We start from the raw sequence: 13,124 nt of genomic DNA, 5'->3' as shown, positions 1-13,124 counted from the left end.
ACCCCCACCCCCACCCCAGCTTCCTCGGCTGTAAACTGGGTAGTGGCGGAACTCGTCCAGCGAGTCGTGAGGTTTGGACACCCAGGGGCTTCTGGCACATAGTACCAGCCACCACGTTACCGTGATTGCCCTCAGCAGGTGGGGTCGAGCCCCGTTTTGTCTACTCGGTCCCATCGCCCCCCCATCCCTGCCCCAGCTTGGCCCGTCGTTCACCATGGAACTAACCGGAGAGTGTTTGCAGGTATTGCGGTGTTTGGCTACTCCATGGCGGTGTCCATCGGGGGCATCTTCGCCTCCCGCCGCCTGCACCTGGACCTGCTGCAGAATGTGCTCTGCTCACCCATGAGCTTCTTCGAGCGCACCCCCAGCGGGAACCTGGTGAACCGCTTCTCCAAGGAGATGGACACGGTGGACTCGATAATCCCGCAGGTCATCAAGATGTTCATGGGCTCTCTGTTCAACGTCATTGGTGCCTGCATCATCATCCTGCTGACCACGCCCATGGCTGCCGTCGTCATCCCCCCACTGGGTCTCATCTACTTCTTCGTGCAGGTGAGAGGTGGGGTCTGGTGTCGGCGCTCATGTGCCCTGGGCCTCACTTCACCTCCCTGTTTCCCCCATGTGGCGCTATTGAGGATTTGTTGGAAGAGGATTAGATTTTTTTTTTTTCGATTTTGAATACCTGCATTGATTATTTTTTTAGCTTGCAGCAATCCTTTGTCCTTTTTTCTAATGGCTGTTTTAGTTACTATATTTTATAAAAGGAAATGTAAGCTTTGTCCGAAAAGAAACTTTTGGTAGTGATATTTCTTTAAATATGAAATACTTTATGTCCTAACCCTCTCCCCTGCAGATCAGAGACATGAGTGACAGCAGCTTACACATTAAGTTTTCTTCCTCATAATAAAAACTGAGAGGCAGACCATCCAGGGTTGATATGGCCACTCCAAAGTTCACTAATATCCCAGACACCTTCATTGCTTTTTTTTCCCCCCTGTGATCTTTGCATAAATCTTCCATTCTGAAGTGGGTCTGATGGTCCAAGAGGGCTGCTGGAGCACCAACCATCACATCACGGTGTTTCAGAAAGCAGGACTGAGGCAGGGGAACAGGGCATATGATAGCTGAGTCAGCACAGCTGTGGCTTCTTGGGTTCTCCCTGCGTAGATCGTGTTTCCAGTTGATAGATGAACCTGTTGAAGCCCAAGTGGAGAGGGGGTTGTCCATTCACCTCTCTGGTCCCAAAGCTTGTGCTGCTGACTCTTGTGCCACACGTGTTCTTCCTCACCCTTAGAAGGTTAGTTGCAGCATTTCGCGAGCAGGGAAACCTGTTCAGACGGGTGCACAGGTGTATCGGTGGTGGGAATTTCACAGGGAAACCATACGTTGTGCAAAAATGAAGAATAATGTAATGAGTATAGTTTAAAAAATATACATTGCTGAGGGGGGCAGTGGGGAGACAGGGGAGGTCTGCTGTACCTTGTGTGGGTCACTCCCTGGCCGGGGATCAAACTCAGGCCGTCGCGGTAGGCCATTGAAGTGATGGCACTGAGACTTAACCCCTAGGCCACCAGGGAAGCCCCTATTTTAATTTTTAAAAAGCAGAAGTTATTTTTATTCAAAAGGGAAAGTTAAATGATAAGGGATTCTTCTGTGCATTCCCGCTGCATTGTCAGCACCCCAGCTCTCAGCCCCCCAGCTCCGGGCCACACTTGTCAGGCTGTGGATTTTACTCAGCAGACCAGGCACGAACTTGGGCTCCCGAAGTCAGGCCCACGGGTGGGTTGTATCTCCCAGCACAGAGTAGAAGGGAAACTACAACTGTTTTTTTTACTCAGGTTATCCCTTAACAGAAGGTTGTATCAAGGTAGCTTTTACAGCTGATAAAACTCTGAGGACATGACAAGGGGCAGGAGCTGGACAGCAAAACACTCTAGAGGCCTTTGCATCCAATGTGCGTACCAAGAAAGCTCGTGAGAGTGGACTCTGTCGAGGGGGTGGGGGCGTCTGGTGGGGGCCTGGAGGAGCCGTGTCACCAGACCCAGCTGCTGGGAATGGCTGGGGGGCCGCTGAGCAGCTGGCTTAGCGGGCCAAGTTTCTGGGGCCACAGAGGGCGGGCCAACTGTGGGCTCAGATGACCGTGTGAACGCCGTCCATAAAGAAGCTGCTGACCTCACGAGCCCCACTGAGCTCAGAGCTACCGTGTTCTGCAGAAGGCCTCTGCCCCCAAAGGACCCTGAGCGTGAGGCAGGCAGGAGACGGGGAGGTTGTGCCCTAACTAGCTTTTGTTCACTGTCCAACCGCCACTGACAAGCCAGCTTCTTGCCCGCTGTTATCTTTAGCCACCTGGGGCAGGGAGCCCTGGTCTCATAGTTTACTTTTGTACTGATGAGGAAATGGAGAGCCAGAGAACCCGAGTGACCTCAGCTGACCAGCCTATATCAGTTCACGGCTCCACGAGGCTTCCAGTGGGTGATTTGTGATTTGCGTTTGTTCCCGCAAGTGTTTGTCAAGTGGCTGTGTGAGCCTGGCACAGGCCGAGCGCCCTAGTTGGGGGAGAGCAGGGCAGATGTGGCCTTTGCCCCCAGGGCCAGGTGGAGTCAGGGTTCTAACTGAAGTCTAGTTGTACCTAGAGCCTCAGGGTGGATCCATAAAACCCCAGGGCCATGGCTTCCCAGAAGCAGTAAGAGCGGGCCTCCGGCCAGACTGTCAGCTCAAACCCCAGCTTCCTCCACTCCTGGGCCACATGACCTTAGGAGGTTCAGCTCCTCCTCTGCGCTTCATCTCTCCCATCCTGAAATAGGAGCACGCACCTTCTAGGTTTACTGTGAGGGTCCAGTGAGCTGATGCACCTGCAAGTGCTTTTGACCTTGGCTGGGGGCTGGGCTGCTGTCATGCCGCTTCTGTGCCTGCAGTTCGCCAGGCGCGTGCCCACACACCACCTTCAGCACAGCCTGGGCGGATGGGATGAGGGAGCCCCGCCAACCCCCTGCATTTTTCACCCCCCAGAGGTTCTACGTGGCCTCCTCCCGGCAGCTGAAGCGCCTCGAGTCGGTCAGCCGCTCCCCGGTTTACTCCCACTTCAACGAGACGCTGCTGGGGGTGAGCGTCATCCGTGCCTTCGAGGAGCAGGAGCGCTTCATCCGCCAGAGCGACCTGAAGGTGGACGAGAACCAGAAGGCCTATTACCCCAGCATCGTGGCCAACAGGTGGGCGTCCTGGCTCCCAGGCGGCCCTCTTACTCCCAGCACCTGGTCCCTCTTCCCTGAGTTCTTCCCTGGGCCTTCTTTCTGGAAGAGGGTGTGAAGCCATACTCAGGCCTTCCCAGAAAGGAGGGCGAGAGCCCGAGGTGAGAGAAAGGACAGGGTGACCTTGACAGGCAGACAGGACCCCTGTACGTGCGGCTCTGGGGGCCTTCAGTGCAGGGCCAGGCTCCTTCTGGACACAGGTAATTCTCAGACGAGGGCCTAGAGCCCCCTGGGGTGAAGTCGAAAGCAGTTTGGTCATATTGTGGAATCCAGAGTAGTGAACAGCACTGGTCAGAGTGGGGAGAGGAGGGCAAAACTTTGCTAATTGACTGAAATTGGGGAGGTGGCTCACTTATGCCCCAGTGTCCTCTCTTGCTTGCATCCTGACACGTTTTTGGAGACATGGACTAGAAAACTGGGAGGAGGGGTAATTGTACCCTGGAAGTGACCCTAGCATGAGGCTGAATGTGGGGGAGCCAAATTACGGAGTCCTTGCCTACTCTTGCAGAATTTAGGGGGCCCTTGTGCAGGAGTAGCTTGCACTCAAGAAGACCAATCACATGGACTTTTGGTGTTGACAGTACCATTCCCCTGTAATGCCTTGGAGAGCGTGAAAATGGCTTTGTGAATGCTCTCAGAGTCAGCTCCACACCAGTGAAATCATCTGCTGGCATTTTTTTTAAAGACTTATTTATTTATGCATGCAGAACTGGGGTACAGGCCAGAGGTGCAGGGGCGGTGAGAGGATTCACCAGAGACAGAGTGGGGAGCAGAACAGGCCGACTGACGAAGTACACAGCTGAGGGGAGCAGTGGGCGGGTCAGGAGAGGTCTGCCGTGCCATGGGGGTCACCTCGGGGTGGGGATCGAACTCATGCTGAAATGGCTTGAGCTTCTTAGTGCTGTGCTCTAACTCGCTGGGCCACCAGGGAGGGCCTCTGTTTGCATTCTAAAAGATACTATAAGGTGACGCTCCTGTCACAGCAACATCTCCATGGCAGTTTCGTTCTCACCCCCACTTCTGTCCTGCTGAGAGGAGGCTATTTTAAAGCCTCTTCCAATTGAAGACTCTCCTACTTAGGAATTTCCTGGGACATCTCTTTTAAAGATGCATACACGGGTTTTTTCCAGAAGGTTTCAGCGAGAAAGTTGTTAAGAAGGGCCTCGGGCTCCTGGGAACATCGCTTCCAAGCTCTCCACCCTGGGGTAGCCCAGCTGGCCAGGAATTACTGAAATCCTGCCCCTCGGACCTCTTTCCCCACCCATGTCGCGTGAAGAGGGCCGGGGAGTCACTACCCTTAGCCAGGTGCCCCTGCCTCCCCCACCCTGAGCCAGCCATTGTGTGTGGCCCCCTCCGGCCGGCCGTCATCTGCCTCTGTCTCTGTGCAGGTGGCTTGCGGTGCGGCTGGAATGTGTGGGCAACTGCATCGTCCTGTTTGCAGCCCTGTTTGCCGTGATCTTCCGGGACAATCTCAGTCCGGGCTTGGTGGGCCTCTCGGTGTCCTACTCTTTGCAGGTAAGAGGCAAGTTCTTTCTCGGTCTTTTAGTCAACAGGAGAACCAGCTGTCAGCTTGGGCTGTTGCTTTGAATCCCTGTGGGAGCAGGTTGAGGAAAGGGGCCAAGTGGCGTTTGGGGAGCTGATCTGGAGCTCAGAGAGTGACTGGCACAGGAGAGAACTCAGACACGCGGCTGGGGTTCTCCTGTCAATCAGGGAAAGTCCTCCAACCCAAGAGATGCTTTTATACATGCCTAGCTTTAATGCGACCAGTGGCTTTAGCATCTCCCAACTCTTGGAACATTATGTTTTCCCACTGTCATCAGGCTCAAGCACTTCCAGTTTCCTTTCTGACTGCTTGGGCCCATGGGGTGTTTTGAAGTGCTAAAGAGGTGGAATGCAGCAAAGCTGGGTGACGGCTACATGCAGGCTAGCTCTACCCCGCCGTGTCCGAAGACTCTCGCATTCGTAGTTCCCTCACTGACATACAGTAGCTCGCGCTCACTCCAGAGTTCCCTGTGACTCTTTCACTTGCAGATCACATCCTACTTGAACTGGCTTGTTCGGATGTCTTCTGAGATGGAGACCAACATCGTGGCGGTGGAGAGACTCAAGGAGTACTCAGAAACTGAGAAGGAGGTAAAGCGAGCCCCGGCCTGACCTCTTGGCCTTGATCTTCACGTTGCTTTACCCCAAAGAATGCTCTGAGCCAGACATGTCTGTGCTCTGCCTCCAGTCAGGAGGGTAAGTTGGAGACCCTACCAGGGTCTCACACGGCCGCCCCTGCTTAGAATCACTGGCTTTAGGGAGAGAAAGCAGGTGACAGTTACCCGGCTTTCCCCACGGTCGGGGATGCCCGGATACAGCGTGACTGTGCGCTGGCGTATTTCGGCAGTGGGGAGGGTGTTTCCCGCCTCTGACTTGCCTGCCTGCCTGCGCTCAGATGGCATCCCAGACAGTGGTGCTGGCCGGTGCTCACTGGCACAGGAACAGCCTTCAGCAGACTCAGGTGGCTCTCGGGCTCAAAGCCTCTGACAGGCAACAGCTAGCTAGGAAAAAGTCTTCTGTTATTTGTTGGGTAAGTTTATGGGGGGTTCTATTATGCAAGATGAGACAAATTTCTCCTGTGAGTAAGTTTAACATTAAGTACCAGCAAGTTGATTTAAAGTCAGTAATGACAAGAGAATCAGTGCTTGGAGATGCAGAAGTCAGACTGGTAAGGAATTGACCAAAATTTGGGAAACCCAGTGGTTCCTTAGCCCAAGGCCCGCTTGTAGGTGGAAGAAAAGGGAGGGGGGATGACAGGCCCCCGCCACGTGTGCTCGGTGGGACCCGCAGCCCTGCTTCCGTGCCAGGTGGCCCGTCAGAGCTGCCTCATTCTAGCTGCAGGCCCCCAGCTCCACCACCTCAGGAGTAAGTGACAGGACTGATGTCTCACTAGTGCCCGAGCCACCCTGTCCTGGCTGTCACAGGGACACACGTTGGACGTGACACAGTCCACTTGCTGTGGCCTTACAGCTCACGCTGTGTTCTTAGCCCTCCTTGTAGAGGAGGAAGCAGAGACCGGTCAGTCACTTGCCAGCGTCATAACAACTACAAGTGACAGCCCCGGGTGGGTTCTGTGCCCTGGGCCCTACTGGCTCCCCAGAAGACGCCTTGGAAGTGAGTGGCCCACTGCAGCTCCGTGTGAGGGATCTGTGGCGATGCCCTCTGCCCCCCACCCTCAGCGCCCTGGGCCAGCTCCGCAGCTGGGGGAGCACTGTCCAGGTGGAGTGGGCCCCCCAGGAGACAAGAGTGCACTGCCCAGGGGGTCTGTACTCTGCCCTGACTTTCTTTCTTATTACGACTTTTGACATAGAATTCACACATCATGCAATTCATCCATTTTAAGTAGGAACTTCAATTTTTTTTTAATTCAATCAATTTTATATTTTTATAATCAAAGCATACTTGAAAGAAGCAAAAGAAAGATCCCCAGGCGCCTCCCATAGCTAAAGTTATATAATTATTTATCTATCACGCTCACAACCCAGCCCTTCTCTCCAGTCCTACGCTCTTACAGTGTGTCCGCTTTGTTTATGTATGTGTAAGGGAAATACGCTTGTTGAAAGAAAATTTATCAAGGACTTTACGGGGAGAAAGAATGAACATCCCCTTACTGTCCCCAAGACAATCCCTGCTCTTCCCCGCCCCTTCCTGAGCATGTTCATACACTTATATTACCTCAAACCCATGCACATCTCTGTCCTAACTTTTTTCCTTTTAAGCTAAGGTGGCACCAGCCGCCTTAGGGTCCCCTTACTCTGTTATTTTTTTTTATGCATACAGAACTGGGGTACACACCAGAGGTGCAGGGGCAGTGAAAGGAATCACCAGGGACAGAGGAGGGAGCAGAACGGGCTGACTGACGAAGTTCACTGCCGAGGGGAGCGGCAGGGGAGACGGGAGAGGCCTGCCGCACCCTGTGGGTCAGCTCCCTGGCTGGGCTGGAACTGCCGCGCCCTGTGGGTCAGCTCCCTGGCCGGGCTGGGACTGCCGCGCCCTGTGGGTCAGCTCCCTGGCGGGGCTGGAACTCGCACTGAAGTGGCTGCGGCTGGCTTCCTAGTGCTACGCTTTAACCCCTGTGCCACCAGGGAGGCCCCGGGGCCCCGACTCTTTACCTACACTGGAGCCGAGGCGTCTCCATGTGCCCGTGTGACTGCAGCCTCTCTCCCAGGGCGCGGGGACCCAAAGGACAGCCCCAGCACGGCACTCCGCACTGTGCTCCCAGCCTTGACGCGCTCAGCCAGAGCCCTGTGTTAGCTTCCGGAATGAGGTCAGGCTTTTGCCTGCGGGGTGACCCTTCCAGTTTGCCCCTCTGTGCTCCCGACATGTGCACCGCGCTCTGCAGCCAGGCTGGGGGTCTGCGTGCGCCCGCCCTGCAGTACATAGTGGCTCTGGGCTGCAGTCCCCAAGCCTGGTCCCGGGCTGGCCCTAGACCTCGGGAAAAGCTGAGCTCGCCTGAGAAGACACCGTGTGGGCTGTGCGATCCGTGTCTGCTTCTGTGTCTGACTGGGGCTGGTGGAGGGCGGGGCCTGTACTCGTGGGGTCGTAGTGGGATCCAGTGAGGTGAGCAGTGAGCTCTCAGGGTCCGCTGCCGTTTTGGCTGGTGCCAGACAGCACCAGGTGTTTTTGGCTAGAAGGCTGGCACGTCCTCTGTCTTGAGAAGACCGCTCATTCATTTGCCCATTAATTCCTCAGGGAATGACCGTGCCAGTGGGCACTCGGGGAAGAGTAAGCAGAGGTGCTTTTAGAGTGCGGAAGGTGGAAAGTGGAGGATGCACGGTTTGGGGGGGCAGGGCAGAAGCTGGGGGGGCACGATCCGGACTGACTGAGGCCTCGGGGTGTGAGCAGCGGGCCCCTGATAGCCTGGGCAAGAGTGGCTCAGGCACAAGTCTCCAGTGAGAAGGCCTGGGGTAGCTGGAGGTCAGTTGGGGAGCAAAGGGGCGAGAGGGTGTGGGGTGTCAGGGCCCACTCACAGAGCCCGGGGCACGGAAGGTGGGCATCAGCACCCTTAGCCCCAGCTCTCCCCACCGCCCCCTGTGATTTCAGGCTCCATGGCGCAACCAGGCGACGGCCCCCCCCAGCAACTGGCCCCAGGTGGGCCAGGTAGAATTCCGGGACTACGGCCTGCGCTATCGCGAGGACCTGGACTTGGTTCTCAAGCACATCAACGTCACGATTGATGGTGGGGAGAAGGTGGGTGCACATCGTCCCCCGTCAGGGCCTTGTGCCATCGGGCGGGCGAAACCAGCCTCTTATTTCACCCTCCGTCCTGGCACCATACCAGGGAGTGGAGCAGCCGTCTCTGGAGGGGCTTGTTGGGTCTTTTTATATAAAAATCCATTTCCTGCTCTTGAAAGATCAGAACATCCAGCCACACGGCGTGTCCGTCCGGCTCCTCGTAGCAAGACGTGAGCCTCCCAGCGCACCCCGCCCCTCCTCACTCAGTGTTAAGCCTGCTTGGCCCTTGTGGGCAGCCCAGTTTGCAAGGTCGAGAATAGAAAGATGTTCCCATCGTGCCAGGGATGGCTCAAGGGACTTGTGAAATTGTCACTGGGACAGTTGGAACGCTGCCCTGGGCCTTGGGATCCTTTTCAGGAGTCAGCAAGGGTCTTTCGGCCCTCTGCCAGGGGCCAAGGCTCTTTTTCATCTTTGAACATAAGGATTTGTTAACCCGTCCTTACGTTCCCGTGAGATAACTTGAGCTAACTTGGCAGCGGGGTGGGGAGCAGAGTGGGTGGCCTCCTCACTGCGGCTCTGGCTTGCAGCACTGGGCTCTGCAGCAGCCGTGTGGGGCCTGGAGGAAGCTGCCGCTCAAGCCCAGATGCCGAGGGGGGCGCTGGTTGTCAGCAGGGCAAGCACCCGCCACTAGTCAGGGAGTCCAGATCTCTCAGTGGAGGCCAAGTGGGGACCAGGTCATTTGCCTAACCTGGACCTCGGCTGCGGGGCAAGAGGGAAGAGTCCAGGGGTCAGCTTGAATCTTGGGGCTGTATCAGCAGCTCGGGGTGGGAAAGTCACCTGGATGACGGGGTGAGGGAAATGTCTGCAGTTGAAAATAGTAGGGTTTGTTGAAAATCCCTTTTGCCTGATTCCTGTCTTTTGGAGGTTCTCGACCAACTTATAACAGACTGATCCTCAGTTTAACTTACAAGAAGAGCTGATCGAGAGAAGGGAGTCCTCGACTCTTGGCCAGGGCGACTCTGGGAAGCCGGTGGGCAGAAGCTACAGGGGGTTGGGTCAGCCGGATGACTGAACTGCTCTGAGGCACAGACCTGAATGAGAGCCCCAGGGGCAGGTGGTGGCGCCCAGCTTCAGCATGTGCACCTCATCCGGGCCCACGCCTCCCACAGGTTGGTATCGTGGGCCGGACAGGAGCTGGGAAATCCTCCCTGACGCTGGGCTTGTTCCGGATCAACGAGTCTGCCCAAGGCGAGATCATCGTCGACAACGTCAACATCGCCAAGATTGGCCTGCATGACCTCCGCTTCAAGATCACCATCATCCCGCAGGTGGGGCCCGGGGCGGGTGCCGGGCTGGGGTGCGCTGCCTTTCCAGGACACACGTGGAGTCCTGCATTGTTTCAGTCATCAACATTCTGCTGTGTTTCTTCAGTCTCCTTTTAGCATAGAAATGGCGTGGGCAGTAGCCAGGGCACTCTGCCCTCCTGCCACCCCATGGGGCAGCTTCCCGGGCGGCAGGAGACACCGGCCTCCGTGGCTACAGGTCGGGACGGGCATCTCCGGCCACGCGGGGGCCAGGCAGGAGGCAGCTTCTGGCCTGCGGCCCTGGGGTGCCGAAGCCCCAACATGTGGCCTTTGGTGTGGTTTTCCCTGAGTGTGAGATCCCTCTGCAGGCAGGGCCAGGGTGCACCCACACTCCCCACAGCGAGGGCCTGCAGGCTGCAGGCTCCCAGGGTGTCACCCACGGAAGGCCTTACTCTGCTTAGGGCTCCCAGACTTTTTTTTTAATCACTGATAGTGCTCCTGCGGCACTCCGGACCCCCGGCTCAGCAGCCTGCAAGACGCCCTTTCCGGCCCATGTCTCGCAGGGCGCCTCACCTGCGCTTTGCTGTCCTCTCTCTGCACAGGACCCCGTCTTGTTTTCGGGTTCCCTCCGCATGAACTTGGACCCGTTCGGCCAGTACTCGGATGAAGAAGTCTGGACGTCGCTGGAGCTGGCTCACCTGAAGGACTTCGTGTCTACCCTCCCGGATAAGCTGAACCACGAGTGTGCGGAAGGCGGGGAGAACCTGAGGTGGGCAGGGTCAGCGCCGGCGAAGCCTCCTCTGTGCCAGGCCTGGACTTGAGTCCAGCTCTGCCGCAGACCGGCTGTCTCAGCCTGGGCTCTGACGGTGTGTCCTTGACTTTTTCTCCCAATGCAGCGTCGGGCAGCGCCAGCTCGTGTGTCTGGCCCGGGCCCTGTTGAGGAAGACGAAGATCCTGGTGTTGGACGAGGCCACGGCGGCGGTGGACCTGGAGACGGATGACCTCATCCAGTCCACCATCCGGACACAGTTCGAAGGCTGCACAGTCCTCACCATCGCTCACCGGCTCAACACCATCATGGACTACACAAGGTGACGCACGGAGGCCCCCAGAACTCGGGTCCACCCCAGGGCCCGTTGTTCATCCGTTCAGTACCACCCTGTGCCTCGGGACAGCCCAGCTGGGGGAGTCTCATGTCCAGGTAGTACTGGGCATTTCTGACACGGCTCGATCACCGCCCGTCAGTGCAGAGGTGTGGGGTGCCCGCTGCAGTTCTGGCACTGCTCCGCGCCCTGAGGAGGGCGCCCGTCAGATGAGGCGCCTGCACAGGGACTCGGGGGTGTGCGAGATGGAGGGAGGCAGTGGACACAACAATAAGGAAAAGTATACCTTTCCCGGACTTCAAGATGATCGAATAGCAAGTCCTGGGGGTGAAGTCACAGGACTTTGACACTGACCAGGTCTGGGGTTGAGGGTGGCTGCCAGAGCCCTGGCAGGAGTTGGGGCCGGCCCAGCGCTGTGACTTAGCCAGCAGGTTCTCGGGGGCCATGAGTTGCCAACAAACCCCCCTTTGCCCCTCACTCTGCATCCCTTTGCTCCCTTGCAGGGTGATCGTCCTGGACAAAGGAGAAATTCGGGAGTACGGCCCCCCCTCTGACCTCCTGCAGCGGAGAGGTCTCTTCTACAGCATGGCCAAAGACGCTGGCTTGGTGTGAACCCCGGAGCTGGTGCATCTGGTTGAAACCGCAGGGCCAGCACGCAGGCGTCCAGGCATGACTCAGCCCCAGGCCACCCAGACCTCCAGTACAGAAACCGAAACCAAAAACCAAACACCAAAACACAACACAGCCACCATCTGGTCCCCTGCCTTGAATTAGCTGCAACAAGCAGCCCACTCAACCCCACCCCCGCCCGCAGTCGCTCCCACAAGCACACGTGTCCTCGTCTCCAGGGAGCTGTGCTGTGGCTCGGTGCTCTCGGAGAAGGGGTCGGCAGCCGACCTCCAGAGAATCGGCTGCGTAAAATATCCCAGTGGCCAAAACCAGCCAACTGCCTCAGATCTCTCCAGCCGAAGCCTTCGAGGCTCCCCAGCCCCGTCAGCACGTCTCCCTCTTTGTCTGACTCCCCAGGGCTCTTTCCCCGGGGTGCAGTTTGAGGTTTGAGGTGAGGCCTGGAGGAGCTCACCCTCCCTGGGCTGTGCCTGCAGGGTCACGGCATGCCTCTTGCACCCACCTGTCTTCCGCTCGGACTCAAGAGCCCACGCCCCAGCTCCGCCTGCCCCTGGAGTGGCTGCCCGGGCCGGGCCAGCTACTCCGTGCTGCTCGTGGGCAGGCCTGGGCCGCACAGGGGGCTGGGCCGGAGCGGGGGCAGAGCCTCGCTCATGACACCTGCCCACCCGCTCACCTCCCGGCCTGCGCCAGTCTTCCTCGCTGCCTCCCTGCCCCGTCCCCCACTGCTAGACTCGGTTTACGCCTCTGGGAGCTGAGTGAGAAGAGCTGCTGGTGGCCATGGAGCGTCCAAAGCCAAAGACGCCGGTGCCTCCCGAGAACGGCCAGTCGCGCGGGGGAGAGCCTGTCGCCTCTTCTCACTTTTGGATTTCGATTCTCCCCCTTGGCATCTGGTTCGCTGTCAAGGTGATGGTGTGGAGAACTGGACGTTGAGTTACCGAGTGTCTTTCAGGACAAGCAGAGAACAAAGAACCCACTCATGAATACCAGTGATTTTTTTTTTCCTTTCTCTCTTTTTACATACTGCTCTAGGGAGAAAAAGTCTCCAGATTTTACTTTCTTGGGAGGAAGTTTGGGGCAAAGAGCGTCGTTCCAGGGGACCGCCAAGTCAGCAGTGTCTGACCACTGGTGGGGTGTTCCCGGAAGCGAACCGGGGTCTCCTGGTCAGAGACAAAGTGAGACTGAAGGCAGAGCTCTCGCTGCTGCCCGGGACACTCGCCCGCTGTGAGCGACACAGGTCAGGGCCCGAGAGCGTCTTTTAGGTGGGAATACATATTTATTTTTTGTAAGTTATACCATTCTTTCACATTAGGGAAACCAAGTTTTTCTTGGGGATCTTTTTGTAATGACTTACACTGGAAACGTGAACACTTGCAAATAATTTGCAGTAAAAGAAAAGTTCTATTTCTTTCTAAACGACTGTTCTGCTTTCTGTGGGTCTTGAGCGGGGGTGCCAGCCCTCTCCCTGCAGCCAGGGGGCACTCCTTCCTCCTGGCCAACGTGGTGTCCCGAGAAAGGGGAGCCGGAACCTGGGCTCTGCTCACAGCCCAGGCTCGAGTCCCGGCCCGTCATTTGTGGGCCGTGTGACCCTGGGCAGGTCATTTGCTCTCTGCCTCAGCTGCCTCGTC

At 57.1% G+C, this 13,124-nt stretch overlaps 1 protein-coding gene across 1 annotated transcript in view; it reads left to right on the top strand.

The window, feature by feature from the left end:
• ABCC1 (ATP-binding cassette, sub-family C (CFTR/MRP), member 1) overlaps window positions 1-12,906 on the top strand; it is a 69,504-nt gene extending 56,598 nt beyond the window's left edge. The window contains exons 25-33 of the mRNA XM_012731654.1: window positions 242-552; window positions 3,010-3,209; window positions 4,637-4,763; window positions 5,280-5,381; window positions 8,334-8,480; window positions 9,635-9,793; window positions 10,372-10,538; window positions 10,666-10,860; window positions 11,376-12,906. Coding sequence (XP_012587108.1) covers window positions 242-552; window positions 3,010-3,209; window positions 4,637-4,763; window positions 5,280-5,381; window positions 8,334-8,480; window positions 9,635-9,793; window positions 10,372-10,538; window positions 10,666-10,860; window positions 11,376-11,484 — 1,517 coding nt within the window. The 3' untranslated portion in view covers window positions 11,485-12,906. The remainder of the gene's footprint in view (window positions 1-241; window positions 553-3,009; window positions 3,210-4,636; window positions 4,764-5,279; window positions 5,382-8,333; window positions 8,481-9,634; window positions 9,794-10,371; window positions 10,539-10,665; window positions 10,861-11,375) is intronic.
• The last annotated feature ends 218 nt before the right edge of the window (window positions 12,907-13,124 follow it).

This window comes from Condylura cristata, unplaced genomic scaffold, assembly GCF_000260355.1.
Source record: "Condylura cristata isolate star-nosed mole 26May11 unplaced genomic scaffold, ConCri1.0 scaffold00032, whole genome shotgun sequence".
Lineage (NCBI taxonomy): Eukaryota > Metazoa > Chordata > Mammalia > Eulipotyphla > Talpidae > Condylura > Condylura cristata.
Note: the sequence above shows the minus strand (reverse complement) of the source record. Positions and strands in the feature narration are given on the sequence as shown.